Here is a 24,560-nt window from a genome sequence, read left to right as displayed (position 1 = left end):
GGACATGCTTTCAGCTTCTCACCATTGAGTGTGATGACAGCTGTGGGTCTGTCATATATGGCCTCTATTATGTTGAGGTATGTTCCCTCTAAGCCCACTTTCTGGAGAGTTTTTATTATAAATGGATGTTGAATCTTATCAAAAACTTTTTCTGCATTTATTGAGATGATTTTTACTCTTCAGTTTGTTAATGTTGGTGTATCACACTGACTGATTTGTGGATATTGAAAAAATCCTTGCATCCTTGAGATAAACCCCATTTGATCATAGTGTATAATCCTTCTAATGTATTGTTGGAGTTAGTTTGCTAGTATTTTATTGAGGATTTTTGCACCTATGTTCATCAGTAATATTGGCCTCTAAATTTCTTCTCTCTCTGTCTCTCTCTCTCTTTTTGGTATCTTTGTCCGGGTTTGGTATCAGGGTGATGGTGGCCTCACAGAATGAGTTTGGAAGTGTTCCTTTCTCTGCAATTTTTTGGAATAGTTTCAGAAGGATAGGCATTAACTCTTCTCTAAATGTTTGGTAGAATTCACTCGTGAAGCCATCTGGTCTTGGACTTCCGCTTGTTGGGAGTTGTTAAATTACTGACTCAATTTCAGTGCTGGTAATTGGTCTGTTCATATTTTCTATTTCTTGTTCAGTCTTGGAATACTGTATCTTTCTAAGAAGTTGCCCATTTCTTCTAGGTTGTCCATTTTATTGGCATATAGTTGCTCATAGTAGTATCTCATGGTCCTTTGCATTTCTGTACTTCTAACTTCTCCATTTCTGATTTTATTGATTTGGGCCCTCTCCCTTTTTTTCTTGATGAGTCTGAGTTTATCAATTTTTTTTTACCTTTTCAAAGAACCAGCTTTTTGTTTCATTGATCTTTTCTGTTGTTTTTTGTCTCTATTGTATTTATTTCTGCTCTGATCTTTATGATTTCTTTCCTTCTACTAACTTTGGATTTTATTTGGTCTTCTTTCTCTAGTTGCTTTAGGTATAAGATCAGGTTGTTTATTTGAGATTTTTCTTGTTTCCTGAAATAATCTTTTATCACTATAAACTACCCTTTGAGAACTGCTTTTGCTGTCCCATAGGTTTTGAATCGTGTTTTCGTTTTTATTTGTCTGTAGGCATTTTTCAATTTCCTCTTTAATTTTTTTCAGTGATTCATTGGTTGTTTAATAGCATATTGTTTAGCCTCCGCATGTTTGTGTTTTTTGCAGTTTTTCACTCTGAACTCTTTCTTGAGTAGATTGCCTGTGTCCACCAACTTAGTTGTTCTTTTGGAGTTTTATCTTGTTCCCTTATCTGGGACATATTTCTCTGTCACCTCATTTTATCTAAATTTCTATTTGTATTTTTAGATATGTGGTTACTTATGTTTCTTGACCTTGGAGGAGTGCTCCTCTGTAGGGATGTCCTGTGTGTCCCAGCAGTACACTCCCCTCTTGTCCCTCCATGGCCAGGGCCCAGCTGGTCCCAGGGTAGGTCTACCTTGCCTACCTACGGGCTTAGTTCCACAGCCATGGGATCGTAGTTTTCTTGCCTCTGATGTCTGCCCCCTGGTGGGTGAGGCTGGTCTAGAGGCTTGTCCAGCTTCTTGGTGTAGAGGCTGGTGCCTGCCTACTGGTGGGTAGAGCTGGATCCTGGCCCTCTGGTGGGCAGGGCCATGTCTAGAGGCAGCTGTGGTCTCAGGAAGTCTTTAGGTAGCCTGTCTGCTGATGGATGGGGCTGTGTTCTTGCCCATCTGAGGCATCCCAGCACTGGAGCCTACAGGCTGTTGGCTGGGGCCGGGTCTTGAGGGCTAATGACCCAAGCAAGATGTTAGCCTCCTGGAGAGTTCATGCAGATGAATACTCCCTGATATGTCTGCCACCAGTTTTTACGTCCCCAGAATGAGACACAGCCGCCCCCACCCCCAGCCTCCCCAGGAGACCCTCCAAGATCAGCAGGTAGGTCTGGCTCAGGTCCCAGTGCAGTTACTGCTTTTGCCCCTGGTCCTGGCGCCCATGAGATTTTATGTGCTCCATTTAAGAATGAAGTCTCTATTTCCCGCAGTCCTGTGGAGCTCCTGCAGTGAAGCCCCACTGGCCTTCAAAGCCAAATGTTCCGGGGCTCCTCCTTCTGTCTCACTGTGGTTTCTTCTTTATGTCTTTTGTTGCAGAAGATCTTTTTTGGTAGGTTCTGGTCTTTTTTACTGACAACTGTTCAGCAGTTAGTTGTGATTTTTGTGTGCTCGTGAGAGGACGTGAGCTCAAGTGCCTTCTACTCTGCCATCTTGGCCTCCAGCAGTTCTGGCTTGAAATATGTTTATAGCCATGTAACCACCAGCCAGATCAAGACACTGAACATTTCCGTCATCCCACAGGGCTTCCCTTATGCCCCTTCCAAGTCAGTACTCCCCACCCAAAGGTAACACTATCATGACCTCTGCCACCATAGATACGTTTTGCCAGTTTTTGAACTTCATGTATACTTTTTGTGTGTCTGCCTTCTTTTGCTTATCATTATGTATATCAGCCTTCCGTTACTGTGCGTCGAATTGCCCGGAAATATAGGGCTTGAAACAATGAGTCAGTTCTTTTGCTCACTGATGTTCAGTTTGGGCAGGGCTTAGAGGAGATGGCACATCTCTGTTCCATGCAGCATGGGCTAGGGCAGCTTGACTGAGGCTAGAAAGTCCATTTCAGGATGGCTTACTTTCATGGTGGACAAGCTGGTGCCGACCCTTAGCTAGTGGCTTAGCTGGAACTGTGGACCAGGCCCTCAGTTTTTATCCACGTGGGTCTCTTCACAGCCTGCTTGGGCTTCCTTAGAATGTAATGGCCGAAGTCCCAAGACAGCGGCCATCCCAAGAGAACACGGTGGAGGTGCAAGGCATTTTTATGACCTAGCCTCAGAGGTCACATAGCCTCACCTTGGCCATACTCTACCTGTTGAGGCAGTCACAAAGTCCTGCCCAGGATCAAGGGTAGGGGACAGACGCTCATCCTCTGGATGGGGGATGTGAGAATGTTCTAGAAGAGCATGGGGGATGGGAGATATTGGGATGGTAATCTTTGGAAAATACTTTCTGCCATATAATGTTTGTGCAGTTCATCCACATTATAACATGTACTTGTAGTTTGCTTTTTAAATTGCTGTGTAGTATTTCATTGTGTGACTATACCACAATTTACGTATCCAGGCTACTGCTGACATTTGAATTGTTGGCAGTTTGGGGCTACCTGAGGAGTGCCACTATGAATATTCTTATACAAATCTTTTGGTAGACAAAGGCTGCCTTCTATCACTGTTGCTGTCTCTTTAGCTTTTAAGATTTCGAAAACCATACAATTCTATCCTCTTTTGTTTATTTTTTTTTTGTTCCTCCATCAGTTACTGTAGCCATATGTATTTTAGTATGTAAATCTCTGCTAGTGTTTTCTAAATGTTGAAAAGAAATTATATAAGTATTACATAAATACGTTCTCTTTATAAAAACTTTCAATATTACAACCAAGATTAAAGCTCCTTCTAACACCGCTTGCCAAGTCTGTGTCCTTTCCTCCTACTCCAGGGTAACCCCTGTCACAGTTTGATGGGTCTCCTTCTAGAGGTTTTTTTGATGCATTTACACACATAAATATTCTCATAGAAAATACTGTCTTCTGTGTGTGTGTGTGTTTTGTTTGGTACAACGAATGGCGTCATACGGCTCTGCAATTCTCTTTCTCACTTAAAAAATATTTTGGAGATACGGCCATGGAATCGCATGTAAATCTACGTTACTTCCTAAACTGCTGAGTAATGTTCCATAGTGTTATTTTGCCACTGCCATTTAGCCATTTCTCTATGAAAGGACATTTAGGTTGTAGCCTTCTTTATTGTTTTGTGCGTGTCCCATGAATCGGAGGGCAGGCTCGGTACTTGATCAATACTGATGCACCTCTACAAGGGAAAGAGTTGCTGGAGCCCTAAATCTGTGCCCCTCAATGTCCCTTTTCTTTGCCTGCAGAGACGTCTCAGAGAAGCTGTGCAGCTGTTGGAGGACTACAAGCATGGGACCCTGCGCCCGGGGGTTACCAATGAGCAGGTAACTCTACTGGAGGTGGGGAGGGGAAGGAAGGTGGCGAATTTACAACCACTGCCCTGCAGCCAGAACCACTTCTCTGCCCTTCAGTATCCACTTCTACTGCTGCTCCATCCCCTGTGGACTTCTGTCTTTTTGGAGGGGCTCCTCAGGTCTCTCCCATAACCTGGGTCTGGTGGGAAGCATGGAGGTTGGTAAGGCTAGAGAGGCTTAAGGCAGTGGTTCAGTGGAGCTGACATGTGTATCTCTTCCCAATTCCACGTTCAGTGATATCACAGTGATTGCTTGAAATGAGCCACGATGGGAGTATTTGCACCCTGGAAATTGGTATATACTACTGTTTTCCCCAAAGAATCAATTATTAAACATTTACCAGCATTCCACTACCCAAGAGCTTAGATTGAAGGTGGGAAAGATGGGGGAGCCTAGTGAGGATTAAACTAGGACACTGTAATTTCATTTTTTTAATATCATGTAGGAGCTAGAATTAGGGATAATTGAAATGCTAACGATTTTGTTTGATTTGGGGGAAAGTTAGGGGGATGTAGTGTAGGTCAGTTCTAGTGACTGCAGAGCATGATGGTTAATGTGCTAAAGTTTTTCTTTTTGTTCATAATCTTCATTTTTAAAACTATTAAAATTAATTTCATACTTCTTTTTAAAGTAAAATACATACATAGTTCAAAAAGTCAAATAGTACTAAAGCACTTATAAGGGGAAATAGTATGTTTCCCCCTCCCTCCTCAATTCCCATTCCTGTTTCCCAGAAGCAAATACTGTTAGCTGTTTCTTCAGATAGAAACCTACATTTCAACTAATATGCTTATCTGTACTGCTATTGCTCAGCTAGTTCCCTTGTATTGTCTATTATGGTTGTTGAGGATTCAGCTCTCTTATTATTCACCCCTATAAACACATTTCTCTCTCTTATCACCCTTATCATCCTCCCAAAATAGTTATCATAGCTTTGGAGTTTGTGGATATCCAATATTCACATTATTACAGTTAGATGAATAACTTTAGAAGTTTGTTGTGCATGATTATGTTTCCTCTCCTTTTCAACCTTATGTTTTTTCTGGATTTATTAATTGCCTCTTTTTTTTTTCCTCATTGACATAGTTTCCTTTGTACCATCTCTAATTCTTACTGCACCTTCTAGCAGCTTTTTGATATTTGCAGTGCCTCCTTTCTCTCTGAAGACTCCTGTCCTTCAGTTCCACTTTTTCCCCTGAAATTTTCCTTTCTGGGGCCCACCTCATTCCAGCTCCAGGCCTTCCTCTTGGTGTACCCCTTCATTTTGGTGGAACACCTCTCCTACGAGCTTCCTGAAAAAAACAGTAAATGGGAAGAAAAACTTGAGTCCTTTTATATCTGGAAAAAAAGTTAATTTGTAATTGTAATTCTACACTCAGCTTTAAGTGATAGTTTGGCTGAGGAGAAAATTCTAGATTGATAATCATTTTCCTTCAGAATTTTGAAGGTATTGCTCTTCTGGATTCCAGTATGGCTATTGAAAACTCCAATGCTATTTCATTCCTGATTCTTTGTGAGCGACTTGTTTTCTCTCTTTAGGAGTGTTTAGGGTTTTCTCTTTATCTATATGGTTCATTTCTGAAATTCCACAATGCTATCTCTTTTAAAATTCATTACTTTGGGTTCCTGGTGACCCCTTGCAATTTGAAGACTCATGTCTCTCAGTTCTGGCAATTTTTCTTCTATTGTTTCTTTGATAAATTCTTCTCATTCTGAAACTCCTATTAGTCAAGTATTACTATCTTAGATTAACACTCAGATTTTATCTTTTTGTTTTTTTTCCTTCTATTCCATCCCTTTGTCCCCCTGTTTAGCTTTGCAGGAAATTTCCTTGAGTTTATTTTTAACATGTCTATTGAATTTTTAACTTCAGCTAGTGCAATTTTAATTTCTGAGGGCTGTTTGATTGTTTCTTTTCTTTATTCTTTTTAGTAGGATCCTCTTCCTGTTTTATAAATACAGTATTATCTCATCTGCCTGCATTCTGGAAGCCAAGTAGGAAAAGGAGTTTGGAGTCCCAGAATTCACTTTGCAGACTTTCATAAATTTCCCTGCTTTTAGCCTCACCAGCTCCTGCTCTCCACTGTGTTAGTGTTTCCAAATCTGGAGTCACTTGGATTCAGTTTTTCCAGAAGGTCGAAAAACCTCCAGTGTCTGGGGGATACAGGTGAGGGCAGTAAGAGTCACCTTGCTGTGCAGGGTAGACCTGAGGGTTCCACTGCTTTGAGTACAGATTTTCAACCAACTCTCTGTGTTAAGCCCTACAGTTAATTAGCCCTTTTTTTTTCCTGGAATGCCTGGTTCCTCCAAGTCCTTAACTTTGCTGATGTCCTGGGGGTGATGTCCTGGCTTCTAAAGTGTGCCTTCTGCAGGCATTTAAGGATGGTTTCCTCCTTCCTGCTTGATCCGTTATTAAAACTCTACTCATTTTCCATCCAAAACAGGTTGCTGTCCCTCCTCTTCTGTTGTCTTCTCTTCTGTTCTGTTGGTAACTTTGTGAGGCACCGCCCCTGCCTTCTTCTGACACCTTTAGGCACAAAGTCCAAGCTGAGGCCCTGTCCTGCCAGCACGACACACTGGTGCCTGGCTGAGTGTTCCCTGGGGCAAGTGGCTTAGCCATCAGCCCTCCCCAATCCATTTCATTTCACTGTATATGTATGGGGTACCTTCAGGTCAGTGTTGGTGCCAAGGCCTAGGGGAGACAGCAGGGGAGAAGCTAGAGGAGGGTCTGGCCTCGTGGACTCCCCAGAATCTAGGCAGTGCTGGAAGAATATTTGATGCTGTGGGAAAGCAGAGGAAGGAGTAACCTACCCAGACTAGGGGTGCCTGAGATTTGAGTGATGAGCAGGGGCTGGTGAGGAGGAGGCACTGAGTATGAGTTGTCCAGGTGAAGAAGCACATCCTGAACACAGAGAAAACAGGACCACCCGGAGGAAGGGGCGAGCCAGTGAGCTGGGCTGCAGCCCGGATCTGGAAGGAGGGCAGAGGTGCAGGCAGAGGCAGCCCCTTGGCCGATGTCCTTGTGCGGGTCACTAGAAGTGACTGAGGTGCTGCAGTGCCTGGTTAGACAGGGTCCATCTCCAGGTGTCTGTGTCGCCTGCTGAATTGGGGGCAGCCGTCAGCAGCTAGGGCAGGCTGGGATCTCCTCGTTCCTGCGCGCGGTGCTGCTCGCTGGCTGTGGACGCCGAGGAGCCTGGGTGACGTGACCTGACATGCCCACTTCTAGGCCGAAATAGTCTTCAGATTGCGGCAGGTCCTCGTGGACTTGTCAGGGGAGGTCCAGCCTCCGAGCCCTTCCTGACCCTGTGTCTGCTCCCTGCCCAAGCTCCCCTCTAGCCCATCTTGGCCTCTTGGGACTCCTTCCAGCTTCCAGAGTTTGGGGAATGAGGCCATGTTTCCCCTCCTTGCTCCCTTCAGTAGTTTAAAGCTGCCTGTCTTGTTTTCTGGGCCTCCTTTGTTTTCTTTCCTGAAAGCCCCCATGTGCCTCTAGGGGGCTGGGAGGAGGGAAGATTGGGGAGGGAAGAGGGGAGGTTGGGGGGAGGGGGGAGGTTGGGGGGCGGACCCTGGCACTAGCTGTACTTCCTAGTTCTGGCTCCTGTTGGTGATGCCTGCAGTGTCCATCTGGAGGCTGGGTAGCACTGTGCTCTAGATGTGAGCCTGCGGCTCCCCTAACAAGCAGATTCTCCCTCTGCCTCCCTCCCCCTGCCTTCCTGGCTCCACAGAGCATCAGGCTTGGGCTCTGCTGCAGCTTTCGCAGTGCTTCCCTCCTGGGGCCTCATCAGCAGAGCCATGCCCTGCTGTGGCCTCCACAGACACAGGAAGAGGGGATGGATGATGACACACCAGCTCAGGGTTCGGGGAAGCTTCAGCGATCTGGAATTAATGAAGTCCCCGTTCCTGGTTCAGGCTGGCCCTGCTCAAGGGTCATGACCGTGCTGTCTGAAAAGGCCCAGGGTGGCTCTTGACCTCAGAATAGACAGTGGCTTTGTCTGCTCTTGGATTCTGTGCCTGCTCTGATGTCCTTTTGCAGGCTTGTGGGTCAGAAGCCTGTGGCTGTGCTTTGATACCCATGGGCCTTCTTGATGTCACAGGTACCACTGGTCACCACCAGGTATCCTGTATGCTGGTTTGTTATCTAATCTGCCCTCCAGCTACGACATCCTGCCAGGGGGTTCCTGCAAGTGGACTGATAGGTTATTCACGCCTGATGGCCTTGGCTGGTGGGTGGCTGGTACCTCCTCTGGAGACTGTTAACTTGTTGAACGGTTGCTATACCAATGAAAAAATCAGTTCTGAGAATAAACTAAAAATAAGTATAATTTATCCTTTGGGCTTGACAGGTAGATATTTGATGTGCTGGGAACCCTACTAAGACTGTAGCTGTCGGTTAAACAACAAAGCCGTAGATGAGAACAAAACATAAGGACAGGCAGCTAAGTTTCTGGATATTTGCTGTGCTGTGTGTATTTTGTCTGCCAGCGCTTTGCTGGAATGGTTCGGCGGGGATAGAGATGGGTGGGCTCAACATGGAAGACCCCCCCATGGGAATGAGCCACCGCTCACAGGGCGCTCACCGAGCCCCAGGCACTGCGCTGAGTACTGGCACTTTACATGTATTGCTTCAATGAATCTTCACAGAAACCCTGTTTGGTAGATGCCTGTCTTAACCTGATTTTACAGGCAAGAAAACTGAGGCTCAGAGAGATTACATTACTTACCTCAGGTCACATAACCTGTATGTGGTGGGACAGGGACCCGACGCTGGGCCTCTAAGAGACCATGCCCATCATTCACCCATTATCTGAAGGTGGATTTGGAGAGGAAGGTGATACTCTGGGGAGTGGAATGTGTGTGCAAACACGGCGCAGAGTGAGTGGGTGGGGTAGGGGTGCCGCCAGAGGAGCTCGGCGGGGGGCAGGTCTCGCAGCCCCTGTTAATGCTGCCTGGGCAGGCCATGGGCATCTGCGGGGTGACCGGTGCGGGTCAGGCGCTGGCAGGTGGGCACCGGGCCGGGGGAGAAGCAGAGGCCTGGCCCTGCCCTCACACGGCCGCTCCTGTGCATCAGCCGGCGGCGGCTGGAGGCTAGGTGTGCGGAGTAAGGTAGGCAGGCGTTCAGTGGTCCTCAGACCATCCTGAGAACGCAGGTGCTGAGGAAAGGCTTCGTGGAGGGGACACAGAGGTGACGGATGGAGAACGTAGAGAGATACCCAAGTCATTGGGAGGGATACAGACAAAAGCCAAGAAGCAGAGTGGAATGAAGAAAGAGAAAGGGAGAGAAGCAGCGAGAAGAGATTAGAAGAGAAAGTTGGAGAGGAAGCTGGGCAGTTACAGGCCAGCTTGTGAAAGTTTTGGAAACCCAGGTAGAGATGCTGGATGTGCTGTGTGGGGCAAGAGGAAGCAGCTGGAGCCGGAGCAGGAGAGCAGAAATGTGCTGGATCCTTCTGCCCGCGCACCAGGTCCATGGTGGGGAGGTAGGCGGGGGGGGGGGGGGGAAGGGCTATTAAGTAAAGCAGTTTGGGAGCAATTGGAGTGGTCAGGAGCGAGGGGGAAGGCGTCTGGGAGCCACTGTAGGCTTCTGAGCGGTGGTTCTGAGCCATCGTCCCACATTCCCCAGGGGCTGGGAGCCAGCCCACCTTATTAAGTGCCTGCTTAGCACCCAGCATACATATTACTTGCTCAGAGGCCCCATGCAGGATGGAGTCTGCCTGCAACCCACCACGGAGAAAGGGCAGCTGGGTTGTGCGAGGTCCTGCGAGGTCCTGCCCGACTCCTCCTCTGGCAGAGCGCAAATGGGTCAGCTGTGTTTGGGCTTTGCTGCAAACAGCAGAGAAAATATCAGAGAGTTAAAAATGCTTGCACCCTGAATCTTCTCTGGGTATCAGCAGGTTTGTCAGAAGCAGACATTCCCCCCTTACCCTGACCCCTAGCTGCAGACTTCTGGGATCCTGATCAGCACCCTGCCCTTCTGGGCCAGCCCCAGATTGGCCCTGACCATTAGCACAGAACAGGCAAGAGATCAGTATTAGCTGAAGCACCTGTGTGGTGTGCTAGGCGTTGTGCTGGGTGCTGTAGACGGACCTCTGGGCTGGTGACTGCAGTGGCCTCCTCTGCCTATTCCCAGCACAGCACTCAGAGTGATTTGTGAAAACACACACTACATGGTTTGTCCCTCTGCTCTAGGGTTTCTCAGTCTCTGCACGATTGGCATTTGGGGCTGGATAATTCTTTGTTGTGAGGACTGTCCTGTGCACTGTAAGATGTTTAGCAGATGTATCCCAGGGTTCTACCCACTGGGTGCCAGTGGCACACCCTCCAAATTCATGACAACTAGACATTTCCAAATGTCCCCTGGGTGAAAAATTGCCCCCCTGTTAAGAGCCACTGCTCTAGTAGAAACTCAGAGTAAAAGCCACCGTCTTTAGCACAATCTGCAAAGCCCCCATCCCTCTCTGACCTTGTCTCCTGTTGCTCATTCCCTTATTCAGTCCACTTCAGTCATACTGGCCTTCTTACTGTCCCTCAAACATGCTGAGGAGGCTTACTTCTGCCTCAGGGCCTTTGTACTGGCTGTTCTTACAGCCAGAACAGTCTCCCACCAGGTCTCTGCATGGCTTACTCCCTCTTTCAAGTATTTCCTCCAATGTCACCTCAATGAAGACCACCCTGACCATCTTACTACTGTCAGGCCCTAAACATCCTGCCTGAGAATCTGTCAGGGGCAAGAAAACTCAAAGAGAGCAAGGGAAGGAGGCACTAGGGCCAGAGGCAGGACAACAGATGGAGTTTTAGGGAGTCATTGCAACTGAGGGAATTCAGAGACTAGAGGTTCTTCCTGGGGCTGGGAGGTTGTGGCCACAGTGTCTCCCCATTCCCTCTCACACCCTAGCTCCAGCCCTGGCCTTTCACCCCTCTCCCCCATGACAGGAGCTGTGGCCCTGGTCATGTCATCATGTTCCTGTGTCCCCTGAATGTTCCACATCCTTCATCCCTCCTTTTGCGAGGACCCTATTAAATAATTTTTTTTAAATCCATCCTTGCTGCCAGCACATACTCCCTATTCTTACCCTGTTCAATTTTCCCATGTTTCCTGAAGCACTCATCCTTCTAACATATTGGAACATTTACTTATGTATTATTTTTACTGCAATAAGCAATAAATTTGTCCCCACCAGTAGGTAAGCTCTACAAAAGCAGAGATTTGGAGCTTTTTTTTTTTTTTTTTACTGATATGTTCTTAGTGCCTAGAGCAGTGCCCAGCACCTAATAGGTGCTCAATCAATATCTGTTGAATAAATGAATTTTCTTTAATCATCACAGTAGCCTTGAAAGTAAGCATTCATATTCCCACATTACAAGTGAGGAAGTGGAGGTGCAAAAAGGTGAAGTAAATTGCCTCAGCTCACATGGGCAGCAAGTGGGAGATCTGGAATTCCAATTCCTAGAAAAGGGTTTGATGCCAGGGTCCAGCCTCTTAGCAGAGAGAAGCTGCCTGTACCCAGGAAGTAGTGACTGCTGCCCTGCGCTGTGCGGCAGAACGGGGCGCAAGTTCTCTCTCCTTTCATGGAGCAGTAGAATTTGGGGGTATGGGTACCTTTATCCCACATAGATTTGCATATGTACACATTACCTGGGAGTAACCATGGCAACAAAATTAATAGTGAGGAACAATGGGATTGGCCCAAATGATAAATTAAGATTTTTTTGTTGTTGTTTTATGGAGACATCCTCTGCTTTACAGAAGGGTCCCCTTCAGCCTCTATTTAATTACCTTCTGGAGGTTGTTTTGAATAGGCTCTGTCTTTGCTGCCTTCAGAGGTTTGGAGAAGCAGCCTGGATGGAGGCAGAGGGGAAGGGAAACAAACCAGAGTGGGGACAGAGCCTGGGCAGTGACTCCTCTATCTGGGTCCCGGCACTGGAGGTATGCCTGCTGGGCTTCTCCTGGAGCTTGTTTGGGGCCCACCCTCTGCCCCTCCCTTGGCCTCTACACTGGGATTCTAATAGGTTCAGATGGCAGCTCAGCTGAGACTTAGGCCATTTCTGAAATCAGCAAACTTCTGCATTGTTGCAGCAGCCTGTCACCCAGACTGTGTCCCACACCCTCTATGTCCTCATTCTCCAAGTTGAGAACTCAGGAAAGGTCCAAAATCTCACATCCACACTGGTTTGTTGCTGCAGCCAGGAAGTTCCAAGGGATTGGGGATTAATGTTCAGCCAGAGGCACAGAAGGAGATGGGCTGAGCCCAGAGGAGATCAGGTCACACCGAGGAACTGTAGTTTAAAGTGGAGCTGCTTCAGTGGGGTGACAAGAAGACACGGGGGGCTCCCTGTCCTAGATTCTCCGTGTGGTTGGACTGTCCACTGCGCCTCTTTCGGCCTCCTGTCAAATGCTTTACATTCCAGGTTGATCCTTGCTTGTAACCTGTTTGCAGGGCTGGCTTGTTAAACTTCAAGCTAGCAGCCAGCTCTTGGCTTGTGGTGGCACCTGCTGCCATTTCTGCATCGGGTGTCTGACCCATGGGTCCAGCAGGTCCCAGGGAAAGCCCAGACCCAGGGGGTCAGACCCGAGTCCTTGTCCTGCTCTCTCTGTAAGCTGGGCCTGGCATCATCAGACAGGAAGGGGCCCGGTAGAGAGTTGCTTCCACCTCCTGTACAATTAATTTAAGAACAGTTAAGGTTAAGGAGTGAGGTGACTTACACAGGAAGACCATGAGAGTTAGTGGCTGAACCAGGCCCCACATCTGTGACCCTGACTGTTGTTGCTGCAACCTGGAGGTGGGATGAGTCCAGATGTCATAAGGTCATGACTAGGAAGTTTAGTTTAAAATGGAGCTGTCCCTCCCACCTCACCCCAAACCTCCTGAGGTGGGAGCATTGCCAGATGCTGGGAGAGAAGCCTCAGCTGAGTCTTTCCTCTCTCCTCTGGGGAGGCTTCCCTTCTATCATGGGAGACAGGTTCCCAAAACCCTTAGTTACCTTAGTGAGGGTTATGCTAACTGCAGTAATGAGAAGATCTCAAAATGCACCAGCTCAAATAAGATGGAAGTTTATCTCTCTCCCATGTAACAGGTCACGTTCCAGGTAGGCAGGTGGCTCTGCTCCATGGGATCATTCAGGAACGCAGGCTCCTTCCATCATGTTTCTCCACTATCTCCTTGGGTCCTCCTCTCTGTGTGGCCCAGGCTGGGCTGCAGCCACATCCTTGCTCTGGTTCACAGGCAGGTGACAGAAAGCATGGGGTGGGAGGTGCTAGCCAGGGAAAGGCACATCTCACTTCCCCTTAGATGCCACTGACTCAGTCACATGGATAAGCCTAACCGCAAAGGAGACTGGGAAATGTAATGTAGCAGGTCAGACACCTGCCCTGCAAAGGAGGCTGGGAAATGTAGTCAGCCACCTGCCAGGCTACCTTTCTATTATTCTGGAAGAAAGGCACACAAATTTTGTGTGACAGTTAACAGACTATGCCATAGAGGTCAGTAAAGGGCTTGGAAGTTGTGCATCCTATTTCTACTTTTCTAGTGGTTACTCTTAAATTTTTAACTGTTATTTTTCAGTAGGTAACACATCAACAATCTACTAGAATTATAAAGGTGCCAAAAAAGTATAGAATAAAAAACAAGTTTTCCTTTCCCTGTCTCCCATTTGCCCACCTCCTCTCCCTAGAGTAACTGTGAGTTTCTTCTGTATCCTGCCAGAGATATCTGCGTGCATTTATTCTTTTTCTTTAAATCTAGATGATACAATAATGATAACTCCAGGGACACTCACTGGAGTACTGCAATAGCAAACGATGGGGCAGTCACAAGGACAAATATTGTATGCTTCTGCTTATATGAATATCTAGAGTGATCAGATTCACAGAGATGGAAAATAGAATGGTGGTCGCCATGAGCTGAGGGAAGGAGGATTGGGGAGTTAGTACTTACTTGGTAAAGAGTTTCGGTTGGGAGAGATGAAAAAGTTCCAGAGATGGATGGTCGTGATAGCGGTACGACAATGTGAATGTACTTAATGCCACTGAACTGCCACTTAAAAATGGTTAAATGGTAAATTTTTATATTATGTATATTTTACCTCAATCAGAAAATGACGGGAAATAGCTTAAAAGTCCACTAACAGGGTGCAGTTTACAATATATCCATTCAACTTTTCTGTTAGGAAGAAAAAGCCTGCTCTCTGTGCACTGATGTGAAAAGATCTCCAGAATAGACTAGGTGCCTAAAGGGACAGGACAGTGTCCACTGGTGTGCTGGCATTTAGAGATGGGTGCACTGGGTGGTTAAGAGTGGAAATTCTGGAACCAGGTTGTTTGAGTTCAAGTCCTAGTGCTGCTGTGGGACTTTGGGCAAATCACTTAACCTCTCAGTGCCTCAGTTCTCACATCTGTAAAGTGGGGGACATACCAGTCCCTGCTTCATAGGGTTGTTGAGATTAAATAAGTTAATATGTACCAAGTCCTCAGAAGGGTGATGCATAGCACTCGTTCACTAAATGTGAATGAATGAATGAGGATGAATGAATGAATGAATGAATCTGAGTAACAAGTCATGAGCTGTAGTTCTGGCTCCACCTCCAAGACCGTGGGCATGGATCTGAGCTTTGCTTTTCTCATCTCTCCTACGGCTTTCTGAGTGTGAGACTCACATGGTTAATGGGACCATTGCCTCTTATCTGTGGCACTAGCCTGCCTGGGCTGCGTGTGGGGGTGTCATCACCGGTGGGGAACACATCTGTGAGCTCTGGGCTCCTGGCCTTGCCTGCTGACACCCCTGCTGAACTTCTGCTTTGTTGCTGGGCCCATGCCTGCCTGAATCTCCCATCACTGCTCCCTGGGTTGGGGCGGAGGAGGCAGTCCTTGACCCTGAGGGACACAGGTGTGGCCTTGGATTACAAGTGCTGCTTGGCTGGACTTGGGCAGGAGGGGAGGAATGGGTGCTGGGGAGAAGCATCTGCTGCTCGGCTGCAAAGGGAAGTTCCGGGACCTCAGATGATGTCAGCCAATCCTCCTCCTCTTCTTGTGCCTCAGACCTGGCCATCATCCTGGTCAGACCAGACATCAGTCTGTTCCAAGGCCCCTGGAGAGTAAAGGGGACACGAACCTGGAGCAAAGGAGGTCTGGGTACCCATCTCCATCCTGCCACCAGGTCCCGGGAGCCACGGCTGTGTCACTTCGTCTCTCTGAGATGAGGTGCCTTGTCTGAAAGTAGTCTGCCCACCTCATAGGCATGTTGTAAGAATAAGACAGAGATCAAGTTATTTTGAAAAATAATTAAGTCCTTTAAAAAACAAAACTGCTCATTTGAATGGCTTCCCCTCTGTATTAGGCATTTAGGGAGCATGATCTATGGGCCAAGTATTTTAGATATGCATATCTCAGTGAACCTCTGTATTGGTCAGGGTAAGCCAAGTGCTGTAACAAACAATCCCTGGATTTCAGGAATTTATACAGTAAGATGTGTTTCTTACTTGTGTCGGAATCCAGTGCAACTCAGGGACTTGGCACATGCCATTCGTTGTCCAGGGGCCAGGCTCCTTTCACCTCATGGCTTTACCATCTCCTAGGGCCTCACTCTCCTCCACTGGATCCTCTGTGCGAGGCTTTCGGGCCAAGCCTGCAAGTGGAGAACCCTACTTCTACCCACACAGTCCATTCACTATCACCTCGTCATGCGAGCCCACCTGACTCTGGGGAAGGCTGGAAAGTATAGGCTTAGCTGTGTGCCCAAAGGGAAACTCCAGCTGCCGGGAGCACCATGCACAGAGTCCCTCCTTACCCTTACCACAACCCATTTTACTGATGGGGAAACTGAGGCATGGAGGCAAAGCGACTTGCCCAAGGCCACACGTCCTGTAAGTAACGGGAATGCAGGCTGCCCGGTCCTAACACCTGCTCTTCACACTGTCCTCAAATGTCTTAGATCAGTGTTTCCAGCAGAATCATGAGGACATTTTTTTTTCCTTTTTAAAAAAAAATTATAGGAAGAGATCTTGAGTTTTTAAAAAGTAAGTAGTTTCAGATTTGCTGTGCATATGGCTCTGTGGGAGATGCTGAGGGCCGGCACTCCAAGGCAGGGCCCTGCTTTGGGGAGCTGGGCTGTGACTCCACAGGGCGAGGGGACCCGGATCCAGGACCTGGGAGACTCTGCTTTACGGTGGAGAGCGTGGGGTGTCGGGAGTCTGTGCCCAGGGCCTGGGGGCACACCTGGGACAGTGCTGTGACCTGGGGGATGCACTTCAGGAAGGCCCTTTCTGAGCAAAGAAGGATCAGCCTTTTACCATTTTTTTACCACTTTGCTGTTACACTTTCACATACCTTCTTGGGTTAACAGTGATTCTACACTTGTTTTTTCTTTCTTTAGTCCCCTCTGTCCCCCAGTTACATTTTTTTTAATCTGCTGCTTCTAATTTTTCTGGATCTTCAGTAACAGTTAATCAAATATGTTTGAAATGTATCTAAAGTGAGAGTAATTAGGCTATGAATTAGACTTGAGGGACTCTGCTCTGAGTAAAATGCAGAAACTTTAATAAAGATGGTTCTTGATTTACGATGGTTCAACTTAAAATTTGTGGACTTTATGAGAGTGTCGAGACAATATGCATTCAGTGGAAACCATATTTTGAATTGTGACTTTTGATCTTTTCGTGGCCCAGGACACAGGGTGTGATGCTGTCTGGTGATCCTGGGTGGGGCAGTGCACCGGGGCTCCAGGTCTGCCCCAGGATTACGGGGGTAAACACTTAGAGCCATTCTGTATCCAACGACCATTGTATTTTTCACTTTCACTACAGAATTCAATGAATTACTTGAGATATTCAGTACTTCCCTATAGAATAGCCTCTGTGTTAGATGATTTTGCCCAACTGCAGGTGAGTGTAAGTGTTCTGAGGTAGGCTAGGCCAAGCTTTGATGTTTGGTAGGTGAGAGGTATTAGATGCATTTTTGACTTAACAGTAATTTCAACTTTTGATGGGTTTATTGGGACATAACTCCATTGTAAACTGAAGAAGATCCACGTATCAATTTTATAACTCTATTATTGCTGCCCAGTAGCATCCTGCAGTGTAATTTATATCCCAGATGACAACGCTGCCCTATAAATGAAGCAGAACTCTTCTACTGTAAAACTTTAGACATCAGTTCTGACCACATCTCCCCTCTTACCTCATACGCTTATTGCTCCATTAAAAATGCACTGGCCTGTGCTTTGCCCACAATGTAAATTTTTACTTGCCAATTTTTCTTCATTCTAAAAAGGCTACTTTATCACATTTTAACATCTCTTAAATGGGACAAGTCTTTTAAATGCTGGGTGACTTGCACTATGTCATAGTTATCTTGTAGTGTGTCTTAGGATCAGCAATGTCCTAGAGTCAATGAAATACGGTATTTTTCTTTTATCATTTGAGGGAATTGATAAATTGTTCTGTTTCTCCAGCCTGTCCCCTTGCTGTGCTGGAAAGAGAAAACCTCATCACTCATTTGAAAGCGTACAACCTTCTTATAACAACGACAAAAATAAGAACAATACATCTACAAGAGTTAGCACTTGTAAAGCAACTACTGTGTGTCCGGGGCTGCTCCAGACACTTTTCATGTACCTCTTCAACAATGTTAGAGCACAGATCTTATCCCCATTTTACAGATGGGGAAATTGAGGCTCAGAAGGTAAAAGTAGCAAATTTAGGAAGCCAAGAAGTCTGTCTAGCTCTGAAAAAATTATGCTATGCCGTCTCTAGGGATCCTGGGAGACAACTGAAGGATCTTCATTTAAATCAGGGCTCCTTACCTGGCTGTACCGCAGAATGAATGAGGGAGCTTTAGGAAAATGCTGGAAGAATTCTTTAAATAATTTTACAGTGCAACCAGAGTTGAGAACCACTGGTTTAAATGATCTGTGTGAGATTCCCCAGCTCTGCTGTAGCGGGATCACCTGCTTCCTATCCTGACGCACACCCCCCGGGGCAGCTGCCAGGCCTGGGGCAACCAGGACAGCCTGAGCCCCTTCAGCCCTTTGGAGCCAGATCCCGTGGTTAGAAAATGTGGCTTGGAGACCTTAAACTGATATGTGCTTTTAATGTTTGTTATTTTCTTTTCCTTTTTCTCTCTCTCCTTTCCTCCCAGCTCTGGAGTGCACAGAAAATCAAGCAGGTAATTTAATTTTGGATTCAGTTCCTTCCCTTCTGTTGTTGTCCGAGACCCTGCCATGGGGATCCGCGGCTGCTGCGTGCTCAGCCTCTCTCCCTACCCCCGACCAGCAACCCCCCCCCCCCCGCGTTTGCCCTGGGCTGCCTCACCCCTTCTTCTTCCCCAGCACCAGGGCCTGAGTTTCTGAAGTCAACAGCTCAGGTCAGCGTGCCTTTCTCTGGGCCCCCTGAGCTCTTTCCTTGTGAGATCCTTACACAGAATCCTCAGTGAGTGCCTACTCTGTGCCCTGCATGGGGGACAGTGGACCCGCAAGGTAGACACAGTCCTCTCTGCGCTGCGTTCAGCTTTGAGCGTTAGACATGGCTAACGTTTTGGTTTTCTCTTGCCCTGAATGGGGGGAAACGATTGACCAGCCACAAGGCAAGGCAGGATACAGCCACTGGTCACCTGAGCCTTCCTGGGGCAGCGCTCCTCTCCCTCCTCCCCCTCCCTCCTCCCCTCGTCCCTTCTCCCTCTCTGACTGACACCCTGTGCTCTGTGCCCGCCTCTTGCCAGGCTATTCTACACCCGGACACCAACGAGAAGATCTTCATGCCCTTTAGAATGTCAGGTAAGCCCTGGGGACCCTCTGCTTCTGCCCAGCCTGGGGTGCTTACTATGTTCACAGCTCCAGGAGCGTCCAGACGTGCTGGCCTGAAGAGGGCACATGGTCACTTTGGCTCAACCGCACCAGACTCTGGCCGGGCCTCAGAATCACGCGTGGAACTTTCTAAATGTGCCTGCCTCTGCCTTTTCTGCCTGAGCAGTTGGGGTAGAGTCCTCCAGGGGTGAATCTGGTGCCCCGCCCTGGGTCACACCCTGCTCACTTAGGGATGACATCGTGGCCTGCTGGGGCAAGCCCTGCCTTCCACGGGTCGCTCCTCTTCTTACCAGTGCCTGTCGCTCTCCCTCCTTCCAGGCGGCGCTCCCTGCGCCCGTTTCAGGCAGTTAATCCCCAAACTAACTCCCTCATCTCTGATCTTGCTATTAACCTGCCCTTCTGAATGTAGGCACTCATTTGTACTACCTCGCACACAGGGAGGCAGATTCCCGTTCTGCGGAGGCCAGTGGGCGGGGGGGTGATGGGCCAGTGGGTATGAGATCCCTGCCCCCAGGAAGTCCCTGCCTGCGGTCACTAGAGGCATGGCACTGGATGTCTGAGCTTAATGGCCTGAAAGCACTGGCCCTGCACTGGCTGGTTATCCTGCCTACGGTTCTGAGAGGCTGCAGGCCTTGCCCAGAGTCACACAGCAGAGGTCAGACTCACCAGACCAGTGTGCTGTTGCCTCCTCTGTGCCATTTCTCAGTGCCACGGAGTGTCCCCACCTCTGAGTTACAGAGCGGGTGGGAGGGCTGCTGGCTGCTGCCTTGGGAAGCCCTCAGGCGGTGGGAGAAAGGGATCTCTACCAGTGGGTGTTCTCAGTCCAGGAGGTTTAGTTGTGTTCCCCACCCTCAGAGAGCTTGGCCTCAGGGGGATGAGAGAATAGACACCCACGTGACATCACTGTGCAAACCGGGCAGTTAGCGCCCAGGGACCCCTTGCCTCGTCCATGAGGAACTCCAAGACAGCGGAGGCTCCGAGCATCTTGTGGCTGTAGCCCTAGGTGCTCCCCAGTGCCTGCATGGGGCCAAAGCGGGCTCTCCCCGCAAGGCTGGCTTCGCCTGCAGTTCTCCAGGCAAAGTTTGGACCTCTCCCCAGAGGGGTGCAGATCGAAGAGTGATGGCTCGTGTGTACAAGTATGCACACTCAGGACACCAACCTTTGCTTTAGATGTAACTCATACAAGCTCGGTTCTCTGTTCAGTCACCAGCTGACTGCCATAGAGTAGAGGCTGGGACAGGAGGCGGTCTACTTACAGCAGTGAGGGCAGCGGAGGGAGCCTTGCCATAGTCTGGGGGCCCGTGAGCAGTGGGGAGACGGCACCCGGAGCCTTCTGGTATCTCAGTTGAGGGGTAGTGGGGCAGAGTCAGGTGGGATTATAAAACCTGTCTCTCTTCTCTGCCCTCTCACAGGTTACGTTCCTTTTGGGGCGACAATTGTAAGTATAACCTTCAAAGGATTTTCTTTTCTTAGTTTTTTTTTTTTTAATGTATAACTTTGCATCACTTTTTATAAATATTTAACTGAGTTGTTGATTCAGGATAAATTCCTGGTGGGGGGGAATTATTGGAGAAAATATTGTATATTTCTTTATTCTTCTTGATGTGTATTGTCAAACTTGTTTCCTTAGAAGGTGTGCCAATGTACACCCAAGAGAGCTGGGAAGAGCCTTCCTTCCTGCACATTTTCCATTCTGAGTATTGTCATTAATTAGGACATGCTGGTTTGGTTACAGGAAGTTTTCTCAGAAAGCTTGGAAAGTCAGAAAATAAGGGTGCCTTCCAAAAACTAAATAATTCTATTTTTGTTCAGTTTTAAAATCAGGATTATGTTTGCTCTTAATTTTTTAATATTGAAGTAAAACAAATGTACAGAAAGGTTGCATTTGTCATAAAGGTACGGCTTGATAACTTTTCACAAAGGAGATCATCTAAGTAAACATCACTTAGAGGAAGATATAGGGCATTATCAGCACCTCAGAAACCTCTCATGAACCCCTCTCAGTCACTGCCCTCACAGGGAGCCACTTTCCTGACTTTATTCTCATTTTGCCTGTTGTTGAACTTTGTACACATTGAATCATTTAGATAAGTTTAATTTTTTTTGGCTTGGCTTCTTATTCTCAAAATTTTTGGTAAGACTCATTGTATGTAGTAGTAGTAGTAGTTTGTTCTTTTTCACTGCTGCATAATATTCCATTGTTATAATTATATGGAAAATTCTTTATCCATCCTACTGTTGGTGGACATTTAGATTATTTCCAGTTTGGAGTTTATAACAGACTGTCTGCTTGGAACATGATTGTACAAGCCTTTAGATTGTACAAGCCTATATATAACTAAATGCAGTGTGTGATTCCAGAATTGGGACTGGGATCAGGGCAAGTGTATGTGTAAAATGGTATTGCGTTTTCTTATAAAGTTAAACACACACCTACAATGTGAGCCAGCAATCCTACATTTAGATATTTACTTTAAGAGAAGTGAATACATATGTCCACACAAAGATCTATCCATGAATGTTGATAGTAACTTTTTTCGTATTAACCTAAAACTGGAAACAGACAAGACTAACAGATGTTAAACACGTTAAAACCACTAAGTGAAAAGCTGGTTGGGTACAGGATATTTATAAGGGTTTTCCCTTCTGCCTGTCACTTTATTGTTTTTTTAAAACTATCAGTATGGTCTTGTGTATTTTTTGTATTCAGAGGATAAAAATTTACTTTTGTCATTATTCATTTTTATGTACAAATTGTGTCAAATTTGACCAATAGAAACCCTTTAAAGTAGTTTCTCTGTCCATTTGACGTGTCTTTTTTATTTTTTGAGTATGCACTCCAGTGCTTTCTAGCACATTATATGGATATTCCAGACTCATCTTGTAGTTTATCTGCCCCAATCTGGGAATTATCCATTTCTCCAAAGAGCCCTGGCTCCTTTTGGAGGAAAATAGATTTAGAAATACCTCTCTCCTCTCTCTCTCCATCTGGGTAGCTAGGTGTGCTCATTGTAACTAGGGTGTCATTATTTCTAGGCCATCTTAGCACACAGAACAAGGACACAACTTTTTAAAAATCGTGAGTTCATACTAATACCTCTAGCTCCAATCCAACATCTCAGTGTTCTTCCCCTCCTTCCATTACATTGTTTGCATTTTCCTTCTCCCTGAATGAGAATCCAACAACAATGTATTTATTTACTTACTAAATCTTATGCGTACAAATAAAAGAGTTTCAGAATTGCTACATTAATGCCACTCAAAATGTATTAATCCCCCCAAAAATATTTTAAGTAAAAATAAAATTTTCTTTGAAGTCCTTTTTCTCCATTAAATATATCCTAATGAGAGTATATAGTAAGAGAATTGTGTTCAAAAGTCATTTGAATTAATTATTTCCTTCTGTGTATATGTTATTTATTTGATATACAGTTAAGTTTGTTTGTTTCTGTTGCCATTCAATTTCAGATGTTTCCCGATTCTTATTGATTTATTTTTGGAAATATATAAAATATCAACATAGTTGAAAAGTCAACTCTGTGTAAAAAGACATAATAAAAGTTTCATTCCCCTCTCTGTCCCTTCTACCTTCTTCCCACCCATCTTCTCTAAGTAAATAATTTTATCCTTTCTATTTCTTTCTGTAAAAATAAGCAAATGCAAATATAGTTCCCTATGTTTCTTATTAAACCCTTTTGTGCAATGTTTTTTTTTTTTTCACTTAATGACATATCCTGGAAATCACAGTATATTGATTTATAGAGATCTTCTTCATTCTTCTTTTGAATAGCTGCATGGTAGTCCACTATGTGGAAGTACCATAGTTTATTCAGCTGACTTCCTACATACAGACATTTAGATTATTTCCATTATTTTGCCAATATGAATAATGCAAAAATAGATAGTCTTGTGCATATTTTTTGATATTGCTGGAGATATATCTTGAGGGTAAATTTCTAGCTTCTATGGAAAGATTAATTAAATAGATATTTCTATCAACATTGAGTAGGGAAAGAAAAGATGCAAATAAACAACATTAGGACAAAAAGTACAATAACTACAGATAGAAAAGAAGTTTAAAAGATCAGATACATTGAACAATCTAGGGCAGTAAATTTGAAGACTTAGAAGAAATGGACACGTTTCTGAGAAAGCATAGTTTACCAAAAACTGCCTTGCAAGATGAAATACAGAATTTGCAAAGATCTATAGAAAGAAGTTAGGTCAGTTGCTTAAAATATATGCACCAAAGAACCAACAAACAAACCAAAAATTGCCACTAGGCTCCCATGTTATTTCAGGTGCCTACACTCAAAGGAATAGCCAAACTCAACCTTTGAAAAACTCCTGAAAGAAAATAAAAAAGAGGAAATGTTCCTCAATTCATTTATTAGGCACTTTGAGACCAATAACAAAGAAGTAAGTTTAAGAAGGAAAAATTATAGGTCAATATCACGCATGAAATTACATATAAATAGTCTAAATGAACTAATAGGTTGAATCCAGAAATGTATTAAAATACATCAAATAATTTTTACCAAAAATAGTAAAATTAGGGAGTATATTAATATCATTTGTCACATTAACAAATTGAAGGACAAACATGATCATCTCAGTAGATACAGAAAAATCATTTGATAAAATAAAACATAACTCCAATTTTTTAAAGAGAGAAGGTTAGTTAGGTCTAGAAGGGAGCTGAACTTAATAATATCTGTCAAAAAAGATCTCAGCCCCATAGCAAGTACCATTCTAAAAGATGAAACAGATAAAGGTAAAAACCTTCATGTCTGGAAAAAGTAAGAATGCCTGATAATACTGCTTCTATCCAACACTTTCCTAGGAGACTAGCAAGTACAGTTAAGACAAGAAAAAATAAATAACTAGCATTAGGATTAGAAACAAAATCACTCGTGAGAATAGATAAACTACTATTTTAAAAGATTTCTGAGTGTTAGACAAGTATACAAAGTAATTGTTGTATGCCTATAAACCTAAAACAGACATCTAGAACATGATTTTTTTTAAAGAAAATATTTATAGTAGCAGTTAGAATGCTAAGTTACCTGAAAAATAAATTCAAGAAAGGGATGTGCAAGGTCTTTATGGAAAAATGTATAGAACTTTCTTGAAGGTCATTGGAGATCTAACTAAATGGAGAGATGGGATGGGAATACTCATTGTCATCAAGATGCCCATTTTCTTCAAATTATATTCAGCTTAATTCCAGTCAGAGTCTCAGCAGGATTCTTCATGGAATTTGACAAGCTGATACTAAAAATTATATGAACACGCCAAAGGCCAAGAACAGTGAAGACCGTTTTCGAGAACAAGGTGGTGGGACGGGACTCACCCTACCAAGGAATATGAGATGGTTTGGTCTGGGTTTTGGGCTAAGCAAATTGACCAGTGGAAAAGAATAGAAAGTTTGGAACCATGCCCAGGCCCATATGGAAGCTTGATATTTGACAAATCAATGGAGAAGAGAGACAGACCATCTCACAAATGGTGCTAGGGCAGTTGGCTACCTATATGGAAAAGAAATAAAATGAGATTTTTACCTTGTACAAAAAAAAAAACAAAAACACACACACACACACATTTAAATGTGAAAAGAAAATATTTGCAGTACTGTTCAAAATAATAAAAAAAGGAAACCACTGAAATGTCCATCAACA

General features: G+C 45.4%; 1 protein-coding gene across 1 annotated transcript in view; it reads left to right on the top strand.

Annotated features, from left to right (window-relative positions):
• SFXN5 (sideroflexin 5) overlaps positions 1-24,560 on the top strand; it is a 113,972-nt gene that overhangs the window by 23,960 nt on the left and 65,452 nt on the right. The window contains 4 exon segments of the mRNA XM_006176113.3: positions 3,989-4,066; positions 18,219-18,245; positions 18,798-18,852; positions 20,295-20,320. Of these exon segments, the coding sequence (XP_006176175.2) occupies positions 3,989-4,066; positions 18,219-18,245; positions 18,798-18,852; positions 20,295-20,320 (186 nt within the window).

This window comes from Camelus ferus, chromosome 15 (genome assembly GCF_009834535.1).
Source record: "Camelus ferus isolate YT-003-E chromosome 15, BCGSAC_Cfer_1.0, whole genome shotgun sequence".
Taxonomy (NCBI): Eukaryota; Metazoa; Chordata; class Mammalia; order Artiodactyla; family Camelidae; genus Camelus; species Camelus ferus.
Note: the sequence above shows the minus strand (reverse complement) of the source record. Positions and strands in the feature narration are given on the sequence as shown.